The sequence below is a fragment of the Chrysemys picta genome, chromosome 12 (genome assembly GCF_011386835.1).
Source record: "Chrysemys picta bellii isolate R12L10 chromosome 12, ASM1138683v2, whole genome shotgun sequence".
Taxonomy (NCBI): Eukaryota; Metazoa; Chordata; order Testudines; family Emydidae; genus Chrysemys; species Chrysemys picta.
The window spans coordinates 54,644,144-54,661,024 of NC_088802.1; the positions used below are offsets into that span (position 1 = coordinate 54,644,144).

The 16,881-nt window shown below is 62.2% G+C and overlaps 1 protein-coding gene across 1 annotated transcript in view; it reads left to right on the forward strand.

Moving 5' to 3' along the window:
• Positions 1–16,881, forward strand: part of TTYH2 (tweety family member 2) — a 42,468-nt gene that overhangs the window by 21,020 nt on the left and 4,567 nt on the right. The window contains exons 3-13 of the mRNA XM_065563720.1: positions 2,582–2,693; positions 6,442–6,662; positions 7,937–8,032; positions 9,202–9,274; positions 9,988–10,057; positions 10,612–10,667; positions 11,188–11,280; positions 11,667–11,759; positions 11,911–12,053; positions 13,460–13,645; positions 14,588–14,666. Of these exons, the coding sequence (XP_065419792.1) occupies positions 2,582–2,693; positions 6,442–6,662; positions 7,937–8,032; positions 9,202–9,274; positions 9,988–10,057; positions 10,612–10,667; positions 11,188–11,280; positions 11,667–11,759; positions 11,911–12,053; positions 13,460–13,645; positions 14,588–14,666 (1,222 nt within the window). The remainder of the gene's footprint in view (positions 1–2,581; positions 2,694–6,441; positions 6,663–7,936; positions 8,033–9,201; positions 9,275–9,987; positions 10,058–10,611; positions 10,668–11,187; positions 11,281–11,666; positions 11,760–11,910; positions 12,054–13,459; positions 13,646–14,587; positions 14,667–16,881) is intronic.

The window sequence follows — 16,881 nt, forward strand, 5'->3', positions numbered from 1 at the left end:
GTAAGGACTAGGGCAGGACTCAGTCATTTCATTGGTGAGCAAAGGCAGATTTGAACGCAGCTCCCAGGGGCGTGTTAACCCTCTGTCGCCCCGGGGGAACACGGTGGGACGGGTGGGGCTGTCGGAGCACTCCCTTTGCTAGGGTCCCCTGGCACTGCCCGGTGCCTGGAGAGCTCTCGTAGGTGGCGGTTGTGAGCCCCTCGCTCCGTGCGCGTTAGAAGTGCTGGGGGCGGCTGGCGCTGCTCCGGGCCGTGGGGGCCTGTGGAGTGCTGTGGCTTGGGGAGGAGACCGAGCCGGGGCTTTATATCCCTCCAGAGGCGCCCAAACCCCCATCCATGGCTAAGTGGAGCCTCTTTGGAGCAGAGCGCAGCCATTACCAGGCTAATGGGGAGAGCTGGCTGCTGTCCAGCATGGTCGCTGATAGCTGCACCTGGGAGTGCGGGAGCAGCGAGGGCCTGCTTTCCAGGAGCCGGGCCGAGCACTCGCCGCTCCTCCCTTCCAGGGCCCCCCCAGGCTCTCGGTCCCAGCAGCCCAGCCTGAGCCTAGCCTACGCGCAGAGGGCGCGGGAGCCGCTGGGCTTGGTGCTATCGGGGGCCCTGTCCTTGGTGTGCGTGCTCCCCAGCTGGGAGCAGTAGCAGCCCTTCGCCTTGCTCTGCGGGGTTCACCCCATGCGGCGGCCGGGCCCCTGCAAGACAGGTCTGTAGGCCACAATAACGCCCTGCGCTCCCTCTGGGAGGCCCTCAAAACCCTGTAACGACCCAGCGGAAACTCCCTTCGCCTTTCTGGGGCGGGCGAGGCGGAGGCGGGGCTTGAACCCAGCTCTCTGGCTGCCCGGTGCTGTGAGATAGCCCTGCCTTCCCGCTCAGGACCCTGGGGGAGGCATGATGGCTCTGTTAGGGGGCAGGGAGAAGCGTGCACATGATACAGTGGAGCACCTGGGACAAGAGCAAAGCCCGTAGACCCCTTCGTCCGCCCGGCTCGGCTCGGCGGTCGGCACTTAGACCGGGGTGGATGCGGAGGGGACGCTGCTGGGGGTATCTGTGAGGCAGGCAGCAGAGCTGACGTCACTGGAGCTTGAGCGGGTGCCTGTGGCATGGCTCCTGGGCTCTGCTCCGGGTCCCAGAGGCCAGCTGGCTCGCAGGGCCGAGGAGGGGCTAGCGGGAGACCCAGCTTTCACTCCTTGTCCCCTCCTGGGGATTAACCAAGGAGCAGGTTTCATCCGAGGCAGCGTTTTCTTTTCTGACAGATTCTCGTAATCTGTTTGGCCAGGCTTTGCGGCCTAAATCTCGCAGCCTTCGCAGGGGCTGGCTTCAAATCCAGCCTGTGTGTCTGGCTTCGAGCTTCGCTAAGCCCCAGCGGGAGCAGAGAATCTCCTCTCACCCACCCGGAGGGGCACCGCTGCCTTCCCTGGGACCCAAATCGGGGCTGTTGGCACTTCCGCCTTGAAGCACCTGAATGCTCGTGCCCAGCTCGGTCTCGGGTATTTCTGTGGCTGCTGTGGCTGCAGTCTCTGAGCACCTCCAGTGGATTTATCCTCACAACACACTGGTGCAGACGGGAAACTGAGGCACGGAGACCTAGTGAGTCACCCAAGGCCGTGTAACAGGGAACTGAACCACTGGGCCGGGGTGCGCAGGGCAGTACTGACAGTTCTGCAGGTGCCCGGTATCTCCTACCCTGCTTCTGCCCGGCCTGTGTCTCGAATGGGGCCTGCTCCCTGTGCACAGGTGAGCAAAAGATCGCCTTCTGGTGGCTGGGGAAGGGCAGGAGAGAGGCAGGGGCAGGCGACGAGATCGTTGGCCGGGCAGCTCTGGGCTGCACTGAAAGCTATTGATGGCTTTGTATCGAGGATTGAGTTTGTTTCAAGCCTGGACCCCCTCCAGCCCTGCCCCGCTTTTCCATTCGTGTAAATGACGCCCCCGCCCCAGGAAGTCCCAGTGTGGGGCGAAGGGGAGCTCTGATGGGTGGGGATCTCCGTGAGCGGCGCTGCTGCGGGGCGTGGAGGACTCTGGTGACGGGCGACGCCCTCCCTTCGCAGAGCAGGTACAGCCGGGGCAGCGATGGGGCAAACCTTCGCTCTCCCGCTCAGCGGCCTCTAGGGCCGAGGGCGATTCAGTCCTGATGTCTCTGAACCAAACCCATGGGTGGGCAGGGAGAAGCGATGGTATAGTTGGCCTCGGCTCCTCCCCTTAACGAGCCCTGAGCCACCACTCCTGGTGACGCCCCGTTCTGGAGGAGGGCACTGGCTGGATACAGCCTGGTGGCACCCTCAGGGACCCTGCTGCCCTGGCGAGCAGTTGCAGGGACTTCATTCCATTTCCCAGTGGGTTGGTGTCGCTGGCACAGCTGGCCGTGTTGGAGGCCCAGGACTGGCCGCTCCCCCCAGGAGGCCCGTCCAGCTGGGGTGAGTCACGTCTCGTGCACACACTAAACGTGCTGTAACGGTGCTCAGAGAGCTGCCTTTCATTCGCCTTCCTCTGCTACAGCAGTGCCAGGTCAGCAGTGGATAACATGCCCCTGGCACCTCAAGCCAGCTGTGCCGTTTCCTTCTCCTCTAACCTGCGTTTTCTCTCGTCCCTAGCGCTGCCGTCGGCATCGGGTTCTATGGGAACAGCGAGACCAACGATGGGGTGTACCAGCTGATCTATGCCCTCGACAATGCCAACCACACCCTCTCTGGGATCGACACACTGGTAAGGGCCTGCTGGGGTCAGCCGCACAGGTGCATTGTGGGATATTCCACCCGCATCCGAAGCAGCTGCCGTTGGTCGTGCTCCCTGGCAAGCGCTGGGGCTGGTGGGTCGGTCGTTGCGGCCTGGGGAGAGCCCAGGACTGCCCCTTGCGGGGTGAGATGCTTCTCCTGAGTTCCTTAGCTTGGGTGGCAGATACGTGGGGCTTTGGGAAGACGCCAGGCATGAGACGCTAACGTAGCAGAAACCATCACTGGCTCTCAGTCCCCGGCCTTCAGTCTGTTACAGAGCTGGTGGGTATCGTTAACCAAGGCACAGAGCAGGAAAGTGATTTGACCCTTGCTTGGCCTGGCCATGTTTTCCTACCAGCCATGGGCTTGCTGCATTCACCTGTTTTTCCATCCTCGCTCCTGCTCTAAGCTGCTCGGATGATCTAATCGGTGGGTCTCTTGGACGGGCCTTGTCTTAGAGACAGCTGTGTTCCTCCAGAGATTACGGGGATCAGCTGGCATCTCTGCTGCGGGGGCTGCGCTGGCACTCCCTCCTGCAGCTGCTAAGCTGGCTGAGAAATTAAACCTCTGAAAAACCAGGGGTTTATCCCAGCGAGAGGGAGTAGGCCGAGGCGGCGCTCCCGGCGTTGGACATTTCTGGAGAGCCACCAGCGCCAGGCGTGGCAGAGGGGGTAACGCGGAGAATCCTCGTCATCCCCTCTCCGGCACACTGCGGGGGTTCCTCGGGGCCTGTCCTGCATCCCCTTCTCTCCTCCCTCTGTACCTGGGTGATCTCCTCCGCAAACCCCCGTTCAGCTGCCATCTCTGTGCTGCCGACACACGGATCTGCCTCTGCTCCAGCCTGTCTCCTGGCCAAACGCAGATCTAGCCCTGTCTCTCTGACAGCTCCCCAGGGGTGTCCGGCCACCCGCCCGAGCTCAGCATGGCTCTTCACCATCTTCTCCCCGCTACCTCCTGTGTTGATCAATCATGCCTGTCACTCAGGCCCGCACCTGGGTGTCCTCTTCACCTGAAACCCCTCGACAGTGGCTCCCATCCAGCCTGTGTCTAAATCTCGCCAGTTCTCCCTGCCTGACGTCCCTGAGCTACGGCCTTGCCTTTCCTGTCCATCCACACAGCGAAACCTCTCGCTCCGGCACTCGCCAGCTTGCATCTCGATCACCGCAGCGTCCTTCTCTCTGCTCTTCTCTCTTCTCTCGTCCCCGCTCGGCTCCATTCTGAATGCTGCTGCCACGATCCTTTTCCTAGCCTGGTGCTTGGACCGTGGCACCCGTCTCTGTGCATCCGGCCACCTCTTCTCTGGCACATCACACGGAACTACTTGTCTCCACGTTCAAAGCCCTTCACTGTCTGTCCCCACTCTCCCTCTCAGGAGCTATCAGCCCATGAGCCCAGCCTCCGGCGCCCCCTTGCGTTTTCAAACCAGCCCCTTTGTGCTTTCTCCCACGCTGCCCCTGGAGCTTCGGAGGAGCTCCCTGAGACCATCCACAAAGCTCCCTCTTCATCCTCCTTCCCCGCCCTCCTCAGAACGCCCCCTTGCTCGGAGGCCAGTGGGAAAACTTGGCAATGGCTCCGGAGCTGGTGAGCTGAGTGCACTATGCGTCCTGCCGACCAGTACTGGCTCCCCGTGCTCCCCGCTCGTGTGTCTGGATCCACCTGTTGTCTCTTGTCTCGTACTCAATCCCTGCCTCAGACAGCTTTCGCGCCATCTTGGACCTGTTTGTACAGCACCTAGCGCAGCGGGGTCCTGGCGCTACGGCCGTGCACGGAATAGTCTGTCCTGATGGCCAACGAGGCTGGGAAGGGTCTGCACATCTGCCCGGCGAGGTCCCCGCTCACGAGGAGTGCAGCGGTGGGGATTGTGGGGCAGAGCTGAGGGGTGAGGAAGGCAGGGTGAAGGAGCGAGCCCAGGATGGGAGTAACAGGGGAGCTGCTGACTACGACTCAGATGCGTCGGCCAAACAGTTTGGCTCAGCTGCAGCGCCGCTGACAGCCGAGTCAGCGCGTTGGCACAGTCTCATTCCCACGGTAACGTACCCGGGGGCCACAGGGCTCTCTGGAACGTGCCCGGGAATCCCCGGGAGTCTCATGCACGGGGGGAGGCAGGCACAGGGTCTGCCATCCTTATCCCCAGTGGTGGGGCAAAGGGCATGGTGCCCTGTGCCAGCCCGTTAGATGGCACCTGGGGAGATTTCTGTTGGCAGGCTCTGGACCATTGGCCATGGAACTGGTAGAAGGGAGGGCAGCCTGCCTGCCAGCGGGGCAGCAGGCCCTGCCCCAGCTGCTGCAGAGTAGAATGGTACTTGCCTTCCCTACAGGCTGTCGGGGCTGGCCTTGGGCCCGGGAGAGCCGAGCTCGGTGCCCGAGGCGGTGGTTGCTGGTTCTGTGCTTAGCAGGCCTGGGTCCGGGCTGGCGATGGTTGGTGAGAGCTGGTAGGGGCACCTGGACGGATAAACCAACAAATAACAGGGTATTAGTGACCCCTCTGGTGTCTGTTTCCCCTTTGTGGGGTGAGCCGAGAGGGGGATGCAGGACTCCTGGGTTCCGTGCCTTGCATCTTCCCCGACACGCCGTGTGACCGACACGAGTGGCCTAAGCCAAAGCTCCCAAATGTTCTCAGCCCCCAGGGAGCCAGGGGCTGGCCAGCCACCTGGACGGAGCTGAAATCAGCGGGAGCGCTGGAAACCAGGCCCAGGGCATTGCAGGTTGGGCAGAGGCACCCGAATTGGGGGGCTGCTTCTGTTAAGCAGGTGCAACACCCCTGGAGATGCCATGGGGGCAGGAACACGAGCACTCGGCAGTGATGCCATCCCGTCCTGTCTCCCTCTGTTTGGAGGAGCACCGGGTCCCGGAGCGTCTAGCCCTCGTGCTGGGCCTGGCGTCCGGGGAGCGCAGCACGGTGCCGTTGTGCAGGCCGCGTGGAGATGGCAGCCGGCCCCGCTGGAGCGGCGGGTTTCTTTCAGAGCCGGAGGCAGCGTCGCAGTCAGCTGAGTGACGGATCTAGGTCAGACCCCAGCTGCAGAACTGCTTCTCTGCGGCACCGCGTCGCTAGATGCCGAGCTGGGAGGTTTTCCAGCAGAGGGGGCTGCTCCCTACAGGCTGATTTCCCCACCCCAAGGCACAGGCAGCTCCCACCCCAGGAGCTGGTGTGCCAGCTGTGGCGTCTGCCCCTGGCTTGGGGGAGCGCCACGACGCGACCAGCCAGGCCTTTCCTCTCCTGCCCACGCCGTCCGGCCTTGCCCTCGCCGAGCTGTCTGTCAGATCTCCCGCTGTCATGCCAGCGCCCGTGGTGGCGACCTGGGCACCGGCAGTTTTGCCACTGGGGCAACGTGACCTGCCCTGGGTCGGGTTGGTCAGCGTGGGGGAAATGTCTGTACGAGGAGCCCCTTTGTTCCCAGGGTGCACTGGGCGCCGGGGCTGGAGAGGCAGAGAAGCAGATGCTCTGGTATGAGCACTGAGTCACGCCCGGAGCCTGTTCCCAAGGACTCGCCCGGCAGGTCCCTGGGGCTCTGTGACCCCATCCGTAGATCAGGGAGAACCCGCCCCATTGCGAAGAGCTCTGCTCCTGTCGCTCGTCAGCGGCTTGTTGATTCTCCGTCGCTGCACAGCCCGCCGAGGTGGGCACCGCTCCCACGGGCTCTGTCCTGCAGGGGGTCCCTTGGGCCAGCGCTGGGTGGGATGGGGCAGCACACGGGCTGCAGGGGCCACGCTCACTGTTCCTGCTCCTCTCCCCTGGGCAGGTCTCTGGCACCACGGTGCAGATGAAGGTGGGGCTGGAGCAGCACCTGGCTCGGCTGAACGAGATCTTCGCCATGCGGGGCGACTATGTGCAGACCCTGAAGTTCCTGCAGCAAATGGCTGGCAACATCGTCCTGCAGCTCTCGGGGCTGCCGGTCTGGCAGGACGTGAGCGTTGACCTGATGGCTGTGGCCAGCCAGGTGGGCTACGTGGAGTATTACAGGTGAGCGGGGGGGGGGGGGGGGGGCGGATCGGGGTCTGCACTGCACCACCTGGGCCAGGCCAGCACGGCACCGTGGGGCTGGGTAGGGGAGGAGCCCAGAGCTGCGCCAGGGTAAATTCCTGTCCAGTGCCCTGGCGGGTTGCTGTGGTGATGACACTGCTGAATTGGGGGCTCTGCCGATTGGGGATTTCACCGTCCTGTTGCAGACATGGCAGGGGAGGGAGTATTGCGGGGGGAGGGGGGAGGAGCTCCCCAGCCAAATGGAGCAGACCCCGGAGCTGTGAGTGCAGCCGTCCGCAGCGTGCGCCCCACTGCGCTGGAGTTGAGGATTTTAATTGGCTCCTTGGCTCTGGGCAGAGATTCTAATGAGCAGAAACGGGCTGACTTCTCCCTCCCCTGCAGGGTTAACGAACCAGAATGAAACCGGAGCGCCCGTTGGGCTCCTGCGCCTCGGGAGAGACAGGGTGTGCTCCCCTCCTGCCCCCATGCACCGGCGCTCCCGCTGGCTCCCCACAGACCCAGCCTGCAGCACCGCCTGTGCCCCACGAGGGCTGCTGCAGCCGTATCCACCAGCCCCACTGCGCCTGGTGTCGGGAACTGGCTGCACCCGGGGGCTGTAATTGGCGTGTGTGCTCAGCCCCGTCGCTGCCCGGCGCGCTCGGGTTGTATTCAGCGATGCAGCGTCTGACCCGGGGAGCAGAGAGTTTAGCCTGAACCTCGAGGGGGAGGTGCCTGCAGCTCTGAGCTAGTCTGTGTCCCCCGAGGGAGAGCAGAGGAAACCCCATCCCCTCGGGGTCTAACGTAGGGAGCTGACCTGGCCTGGCTCCTGGGGTGCTGGACTTGATAGGACCAAATGCGCCTCCATCCCCGCCCACGTGGGCAGCCTGTACACCCGTCCTGCCAGAGCCAGTGCCGTCCCATCTGCCTCCGTGGCAGGGGGGAAGCCCTTGCTCCGAAACCAGCGCCTGTGGCAGAGGCGTGAAGCGTGCGACAGGCACAATGGAAGAGCGGCCGGGTCAGGGCCGCGGGTGCACGTCTGTTGCCATCGAGGGGAGAGGCTGAGATCCAGCCAGAGACTGCAGAGCTCCTGCCGTCCCCACCCTGAGTGTACGAACAGCCAGACTGGGTCAGGCCAGAGTCCATCTCGCCCCATCTCCTGGCGTCCCTGCGGCTGCAGCTCACGTGCTGGCCTCTCCGGGGGAGTGCGGCTGGCTCTGGGGTAGATGGCCCTCCAGGGACTCTGACAGCCTTTCCCCTTCCTCCCCCGGGCCCAGGTGGCTCTCCTACCTCCTGCTCTTCATCCTGGACCTGATCATCTGCCTCATCGCCTGCTTGGGGCTGGCCAAGCGCTCCAGGTGCCTCCTCACCACGTGAGTAGCCACCTCTGCCCCACTGTCTGGCGGGGGGTGGGCACTGCCCGTCCGGCCCCGCCCTCCTGCGCTGCGCCGAGGCTGCTGCTAGCTTTGGGAGGGGAGATGGGCACCTGCCCTTCCCCAGGCCTCGAACTGGCCCTGCGCCTGCCTCCCTTGGGTTGGCACAGGGGGCCTGACGCACTTGCAAGATGGACGTTGCTGCAGCACCGAGAGCCCTGCTCTGCCCAAGGGTCAGCTCCCCCCGCGAGCAGCAGGACAGCGCCGTTCTAGTCAGTGCTCGGTAAGAGTCATGCACCCCTTCCCAGACTGGGCCAGGGTGGCTCGTTACAGTGCTGCAATTCCCAGCCCGCCCGTGGCAGACGCCCCCTACCAGAGTGTCCGGCTCAGAGCCCGCCTGGGACAGGAGAGCAGGCAGGATGGATCCTTGCAGCGCAGCAGCTCGAGCTGCAAACGGGATAAAGCCAGAGCCCGACTGCAGCGCTTGTTAATAATTCAGCTGTTGAACAGGCCGGTCCTTGGGGTCACTTGCTGGCTGGCCAGGAGACGGGGAAAAGGCCAGGCGGGCAGCTGGGCATTGCCCTCAATCTCATAGCATGGGCGCTCTCCCTGCATGGCCATCGCCAGCCCAGCCCTGAGGAGAGCAGCTGTTGCCACTGGCCCAGTCCTGGCACACGAGACCCCGGGGTTGCCCTGGCCAGCAGGGGTGGGCAGCTTGCTGGGTGCTAGGAGTTATGAGGAGCCAAGGGCCCGGCAGCCATTGTGCATCGTAGCCTGGAATTGCAAGGGGTAGGTGGGGTGCACCAGCAGCAGGAGGGCAGAGGGTCAAAGTTCCTGACCTCTGAACCCTTACGGGCCACATGCCTTCTCTCAATGGCAAATGGTGGGTTTCCTGTCCCCACATTAGACCATCTGGCTGCACAGGGCTCCCCTTGGAGCCACTTGGTGCCACTTTGCACCACTCCTTAGTTGCTCACGTAAGCGTGCAAGGCCCCGGTGCAGCGTGGCATGATGGGGACTCGGAGCAGTGACTCTCCCAAGGTCATTGGTGAGTCAGTGGCAGAGGCCCAGCCCGTGTTCTGTCCAGTCGAGACCACGCCCCCTGCCCTGGCCTGGGCACTGGGAGATCTCGGGTCCCCGTAACTGAGTTGTCTCCCTTGCTCCCGTAGGATGTTGTGCTGCGGGCTGGTGACGCTCATCCTCAGCTGGGCCTCCCTGGCTGTGGACACGTCTGCGGCTGTGGTGAGTGAGAAGGACCAGAGCGGCTGGCCTCGCAGTGTGTGCCGCAAAGCGGGTGTTAGCAGGAGTAGCTCAAGGCCTGGATCCCATTAGGACACCACGCAGCTGCTGCCCACTCCCTGGGGAAGCTGGGCCCTCACTGGCATGCAGCTGCCAAATCCCCGTCTCTCTCCCGTGCTTCGAGCAGGCGCGGCGATGACCCACGGCGGTGCAGGGGCGCGGCGTCTATTGCGTCGGTTTCTCCCCCCTCAGGAACCGGCCCCTGCTCTGCTCTGGGGGGGGGGTCTAATCCTGCAGCGCCTGGGACTAAATGCAAGATCCCGAGGGTGGTGGTGGCCGAAAGGGGCGCTCCCCCCTCACGCTGGGCACGGGGCCCTGTGCGCACAAGCTGGCGGCACCATGCAGGAGGGGCTGCACGAGGTGGTGCCGGAGCACGGGTGTAAATAGGGTTCGGAGAGGCCAGAGGAATCGGGCTGGTGTCCGCTGTGGGAGGCATGGGGAGACCTGCTTAGGGGACAGACACTATAAAACTGGTCCTCCACCATCTGTTAAAATGGGCCCAGTTTTGTGTGTGGTGGAGCTGCTGTGGCTGGGGCAGCTCCTAGCGACGTGCTCTCCCCCCCCCCCCCCCCACCAGCTGTCGTTTTGCCCCCTGGCCCGGGTGCTTTCCGAGGGGCCGGGCAGTGCGGTGAGCGTGTGTTCTCTGCTTGTTGCAGGGCACCAGTGACTTCTGCGTCGCCCCGGACAAGTTCATCATGAACCTAACTCGGGGCGATCTCAGTGCAGGTGACGGAATCGCCTCTCTTGTGCGTAGCGCTTAGACACGGGCCCAGCGTGCCTGGCGGGGTGCGGCTCTGGCGCCTGCGGGGACGCCCGTGGGTGGCCGAGTGGGGTAAGAGGCAGGGCCGTGTAACTTGCAGCCATCGGGGATTCCTTGAGGGCTAACCTCAGCCCTGGTGTAAGCAGAGATAGCTCTCTCCAGCTACGCCAGATTGGTGCAAGTTACGCTGCATTGCTGCTCGCGTCCCCACCTGGAGTGGAGCTGAAACCAGCGGGCACGTTGCAGCATGACTTGGCCCGGTGCCGTCCATGGCAGACAGCCACCAGCAGAGCCGCCCATCCCCGTCTCGTCCAGGCCGCTCGGGAGAGGCGAATGGTTCTCTTGTGCAGAGACGCTGCTTTCCCTGCTCCCGTGCCGCGGGGCCTGGTACCCTGTTGGTGCTGCGGTGGGTTGTTGGGAGGGCTGGAGGGATCTCTCTGGCTTGGCTGAGAGGTGCCCACGAGGGGCGGGCCGCACGTCCCCCTGGTTTCCGACGTCTCCCCTTGTGCTTGCCTTGCAGAAGTGGTTCACTACTACCTGTACTGCAGCCAGAACCTGAGCAACCCCTTCCAGCAGGTACGGAGCCCCCAGCCCCTCCTGCAGCCCCTCTCCCCAGAGGCCAGCGCCAGAAAGGAAACCAGCCCGTGCCTGGGTGTTCCCCTTGCCGTGCCTGCGGGGGGTGGGAGGACAGGGGCTGACTCTGCCTAGGATGGGGGCCAGCGTGGAGAAGGGGTTGGTGAGGAGCCCAGTGTCTCCTATGGGAGTTGGGGCAGGAATGCGGCTCCCGATCCCTTGTATCCCAGTGCTCCAGGCATTGCCAGCGCCAACCACAGCCACAAGACAAGTCCACGTAGGCACCTTGGGGTGGAAAAATCGAGGCATCAAGCTCTCTTCCCGGGCTTGTTCTGCAGATCCCAGGCCCAGAACGGGCATGGCTGGCACGGGCTGGATTTTCCTCTCCAGGGTTACAATGCCCAGCTTGGCTTGGCCTTTGGGTCTTGACAGCGTGGGGGTCGAGGGGGGGGTTGTTCTTCCTGCCCTCCTGCGGGTGGCATGGGCAGTGCCATAGAACTAGGTCTTGTTTTCTGCCATGCAGGCCCTGACCATCTACCAGCGCTCGCTCACCACCATGCAGATTCAGATCCAGGGCCTGATGCAGTTTGCGGTGCCCCTCTTCCCCACGGCCGAGGTAAGGCGGGGCCTGCGCTGGGCAGTCAGATCCGGGGCAGCGGTGGGGAGGAGAGGCTGCTCCGTGCTTCCTCGTACCGGGAACCGAAACCCATCCCGTTCCCTCTGCACAGCGGTGCATGCCACCCGCCGTGTGTGCCCAGCGTTGAGCCCACAGCGCACCTGGCTGCCCTCTCCCCGGCCGCTCTGCAGGACGGGCACGGCGCCTCCTGGGCTGAGAGCCGGGGAGGGGAGGGAGGCGTTCTAGCCCCACCCTAAATCCTGCAATCCTAACCCCCCCCCCCCCCAGCCCGTCCTGCGCTGTGCATCAGCTCCTGCCCCCCCTCCCCCACACGCCCACCAGCTGGCCTCAGTGCCTCTGCCTTGCCCCTCCTCTCTCGGCTGCAGAAAGACCTGCTTGGAATCCAGCAGCTACTGAACTCCTCCGAGACCAGCCTGCACCAGCTGACGGCCATGCTGGACTGCCGGGGCCTGCACAAGGTGGGTGGGGCGTCTTTGCCAGGGCATCGGGGCGGGGGGAGCTTTCCCTCCCGTGACATGGCTCACCCTGGGGCTGGCACGGTGCTGCCTGCTAGCCCAATGGGAGCACGGGGGGAAAGGAGCAAGATGGTGTGGTCTGTCCCCACTGCAGGATTACCTGGACGGGCTGATGGGCGTCTGCTACGACGGGGTGGAGGGCTTGCTCTATCTGGCGTTGTTCTCCCTTCTGGCCACCATGTCCTTCTCCACTCTCATCTGTGCCACGCCGCGGGCCTGGAAGCACTTTGCCGACAGGTGGGTTCGGTCCTGGGATTGCGCCGCCGGTGCCCGCTCTAGGGGGAAAGTGGGAGTCGTTTCGCTCCCCACCGCTCTGGGGAGCCAAGCTGTAATGCTGCGTGTGGCCGGCCAGGCACCATCCGGGAGTATGTGCCCACAGAGGGTGGGTGATCTGGCTCGGTGTCTCCTTGCCCTAGGAGCTGGCTCTCTGAGCCGCCTTTCCCTGGCACACTGGCTGCCTCTGGCTCCTGGTGAATCCTGGGGAGCGTCGCCGCCTGGGCCTGGGCCCTGAACGCTTCAGGCAGTGGCAGTACCGGGTCATGTCTCTTGGCTGGTCCCTTCCTCCAAAGCCATGGCGTCCAGTTGCCGTGGGTTTGCCCTGTGCCAGCTCTCCCAGCCCTGGGGCCCTGCCTTCCCCGGGGAGGTGTAGGGGTGGCGGGAAGAGGGTGGGTTGGTGGGGGGGTGGGAAGAGGGTGGGTTGGAGGGGAGGTGGGGGGGTGAGGGGAGGAGGGCGGGTTGGATGGGAGGTGGAGGGATGGCGGGAGGAGGGCGGCTTGGAGGGAAGGGGCGGGAGGAGGGCAGGTTTGGGGGGGGTGGGAAGAGGGTGGGTTTGAGGAGAGGTGGAGTGAGGGGAGGAGGGCGGGTTTATGGGGAGGGGCGGGGGTGGCGGGAGGAGGGCAGGTTGGAGGCGAGGTTGGGGGTGACGGGAGGAGGGTGGCTTGGAGGGGAGGGGAGAAGGGGAGGTGGAGGGGTAGCGGGAGGAGGACGGCTTGGAGGGGGAGTGGGAAGAGGGGAGGTTTGAGGGGGGGTGGGGGTGGGAAGAGGACAGGTTTGAGGGGAGGTGTGGGGAGGAGGGCGGGTTTATGGGGAGGGGCGGGGGTGGCGGGAAGAGGACGAGTTTGAGGGGAGGTGTGGGGATGAGGGGAGGAGGGCGGGTTTATGGGGAGGGGCGGGGGAGGCGGGAAGAGGACGAGTTTGAGGGGAGGTGTGAGGATGAGGGGAGGAGGGCGGGTTTATGGGGAGTGGCGGGAAGAGGGCGGGTTTGAGTGGGGGTGAGGGGAGGAGGGCGGGTTTATTGGGAGGGGCGGGGGTGGTGGGAAGAGGGCGGGTTTGAGCGGGGGTGAGGGTAGGAGGGCGGGTTTATGGGAGGGGCGGGGGTGGCGGGGAGAGGGCGGGTTTGAGCGGGGGTGATGGGAGGAGGGCAGGTTTGCGGGTCCTGTTCTCCACAGAGCAGGCATGAGGCCGGGCGAGCTCGGCCCGGGTTCAGACTCCACGGCCGTGCTCTTGTCACGGTGCCTGTGCTGAGGCTGCCCAGAGAGAGGCCCCTTTACCGTCCCCGGGGGCTGCCCCCCTGGGCCGGCCGTGCTCCCGCGTCGCCAGAGGGTGACTAACGGGCCGCGCTGCCCCTCCTCCCTTCCTTCCAGGGATCGGGATTACGACGACATCGACGAGGAAGACCCCTTCAACCCGCAGGCCCGTCGCATCGCCACCCACAACCCCACCCGCGGGCAGCTCCGCAGCTTCTGCAGCTACAGCAGCAGTCTGGGCAGCCAGACCAGCCTGCACCCGCCAGCACAGACCATCTCCAATGCCCCAGTGTCTGAGTACATGTAAGGCTGCTCCGTCCTCAACACCCCCCTCGCCCGCTGGGGAACCCCTCCGGGGTGCTGGGTGCTCATGGACTGGCTGTGAAAACCGCACGCTCAGAAACTCCAGTCCTTCCCCAGCGGGACAGCTAGAGGCACCGGGGCTGCTGCTTGGAGGGGCCTCGGGGGGCTGTTGGGGAGGCTTAGAGCGGATCCTTAAGGCATCAACAGACAGAAGCACCCCTCCCCATGGGGGGGTGGGGGAATATACAGCTCTCCAGCTCAGAAGGGTGAGAGCCCTGTGCTCGGATCTGGTGTGAAGAGGAAGAAGGCTCCTGGGAAAGATTGGTGCGGCCCCCTCACCTCTCCGCCCCTCCTTCGCTGTGTCTCGCTTCACTGCTGACTTCTCCCTGGGGGAAGGCTCAGCGCTTGGGGGGATGTCCTGGGGCAGGGAACTGCTGCTTGGGAGGGATGGGTTCTGTGCCTCACTTGGCTATTGAGTCCCCGTCCTTGGGAAAGTCGCTTCGCCTTGTTGGCCCCTCAGTAGGAGAGAGAGAGAGAGGACTGATAGGTGTCAGTGTGTAAAGCTCTCTGACCGTGGCATGCACGGTGCTAGAAAACCGCAAACCCCACAACCGTCCATGAGTGCTGAAGGCGTTCTCGACCCCACTGTTTGTCTGCTTTACAGCCCTCTGCCTTCCTCCTCCAACCAGTCCCAGAACCAGTCCAGTGTTTGTAGAGGGCTCTGGAGTGTCCCAGATCCCCTTTGCATGGAGGTGCGGTATCCCACTCCATGACTGTCCTCCGACCCAAGGAGAGAGGGAATTGGCGCACCCTCCCCCTGGTGCTGCTAAAGACGAGAGCCCTGGGAGATCTGGTCCATTCAGCAGACTTGTCCTTCTGGGGTGGTGCTCGGTCAACGTGTGGTCTCCATCTCTGAAGGGCTTTTCCTCCATCTCCCCGCAGGAACCAGGCTGCGCTCTTCGGTGGAAACCCACGTTATGAAAATGTCCCGTTGATTGGAAGAGGCTCCCCTCCCCCTACGGTACGATGGGCATCTGAAGCCAAGTCGTTTTTATAATAGGGCCTCTTTGCTTTCTCAGTTTTTATTATTTTAATCGTGTTGCTAAGTGATGGGGAATCCTTCCACTTCATCAGAAACCAAAGGGGTTTGTTTGCTGAGCTAGTGACAATGGCTCGTGAACAATTCCTCTTCCAGCCCCTCTTGCTCTTGGGCATTAATGGACGTACCCTGTCCTTTGAACACGGTACCTCTGGCAATGATAATCCCAAGCCAGGAATCGGCACGTTCAGAAATGTAATGCTGGGACAGGAAGTCCCGCCTTTTGGACTCGGAGGTGGAACTTCTTGATACGCCACTTGAGCAAGAGGGAGAAAATGGCTCATGTAAAAGCAGGTGACTCATTCCCCACGGCTCTCCAGCTACATCACCGATACGTCATATGGCTTCATTTTATTGCATCTTGTCATGCCCTTCTGCTTGATGCCATATTTAAAAACAAATATATCCGTATCTAACTCGTTAACAGATTTCTTCTCCAAGCATTGGCTTTTTTGTTTAAAAAAAAAAGGGGGGGGGGGAGGTGTCCTAAACATTTCAGAAGACAAACTCAAGTTTTGCTTCATTTGCTTTGGTTCTGATCTTTTAATTTTGTTTGTTTCTCCCAAGATTTTTGTAGAATGTATTCACTGTAACCCAAACCTGTTTCCATTTACCTGGAGTGTTTGGCTTAATGTTCTTTACAAACATCTTGCCTGCTAATGTTTGCTTTGTTTTTGCATCAACTATTTTGGAGCTAAGTTGCCCATCAAGAGTAAGTTTGGGGTTTTTTTCTTTTCTGTTTTGGGATGGTCATTTTGTTCCCCTAATAACGTCCATCGTTTTAGCTGTCCTGTCTGCCATTTTGTATATTTTCTTTGTACGTGTTTTGCTTTCATTGGAACAGAAATGGGAAACCATTGACAGTAGGGGCTCTGGAGCCAGACCCAGGGGTTCTGTGTATCTCAACACCAGTCCAAAGCCTGAATCCGCCTGGATTGTGTGGAGGGCTCCCAGATTTTCTCAACCCATTGAGTTCTTCAGTACACTCTCCTTGTGCTCCTATGTCAGGAAGGGAAACTAACTAGAACCAGGGACTGAAACTGATCAGGGGGCTGTTTGGAAAATCTCCATCAAAATGCCCTTTCCACAGAAAAGGGGGACGCTTCCCCCCCGCCCAATACTGCTTCCACCTCTCTCTGCCTTAATAGTCTCCTCCCTGCCCTGTCTGAGTGAAATATGACCAGAAGCCAGGATGAGCGTTGAGCCCAGCTGGAGTAAATCTAGCTGGAGGAGGTGGCAGTAACGCTGGGAAGGAATTTTTAGAAAATAACTTAAGTATCTGATCCTCTTTGCCCAGCCAATATTCCTCAGAGCTGCTCCCCACCGGCTTCTTCTGGGAATGAACATGCTGTGCCAAGGGGATGCCCCTTGCAGTGAGTTACAGCCTCCATCCTTGGAATTGCTCAGACACTGGTGCTCTAGATGACTAGGGAGATCTGGCACCTGCCCAGAGCGGCTTGCAATTAGCTGTGCGAGCACTTTGTACTAAGCAGTGTCAGTTTAGGTGTAAGGGCTTCCTGTTAACGGCTGAAATGCAGGCCTGTCGTTCAGCTCTGCCCAAAGAGGGCCCAGCCAGCCCTGCCCAGTCAGGTGGCGCTTGTGTAATGGCCACCACTGCCCCCGGGAGGGGTGGGGCCACAGCATGCCCAGGGCCCCAGAATGCCTTCACCGGACCCTGTTGCAGAGGCTGCTGCGCAGTGGTTTATTGGGGGGTTGCAAATGGGGACTAGGCTGAGACCTGCTGAACTCATCTGACCCTCGGAGCCTGACTCGAGGATTTGAACCCAGACCTCTAGAGCGCACGTGCCTTTCAATGGTTGCTAGAAATCATTAAGCTCCAGCCTCGATAGCATCATCATTCATTAATTCTTCCGTGCATTGGTTGCTCCCCCCCTCCCCCGAAGACGATGGGCATTGTCCATGAAATCCCATTAGACACCTCCATCTCTGGCTGTAATCCCCCCGGGCCGGTGTCATGTAGCCTATGGCTAGGCGCTAGGCCATTGTGGCCAGCTCATGCCCCGCCCGGCTCTTTGCCATCCTTGCACTGAACAGTCTAATTGAGGTCCCTGAGGAAGGGCTTTCAAGCTTTTGAGTTCCAAAATAACAAACCCTGAATAATCTTCCCTAATGCCTT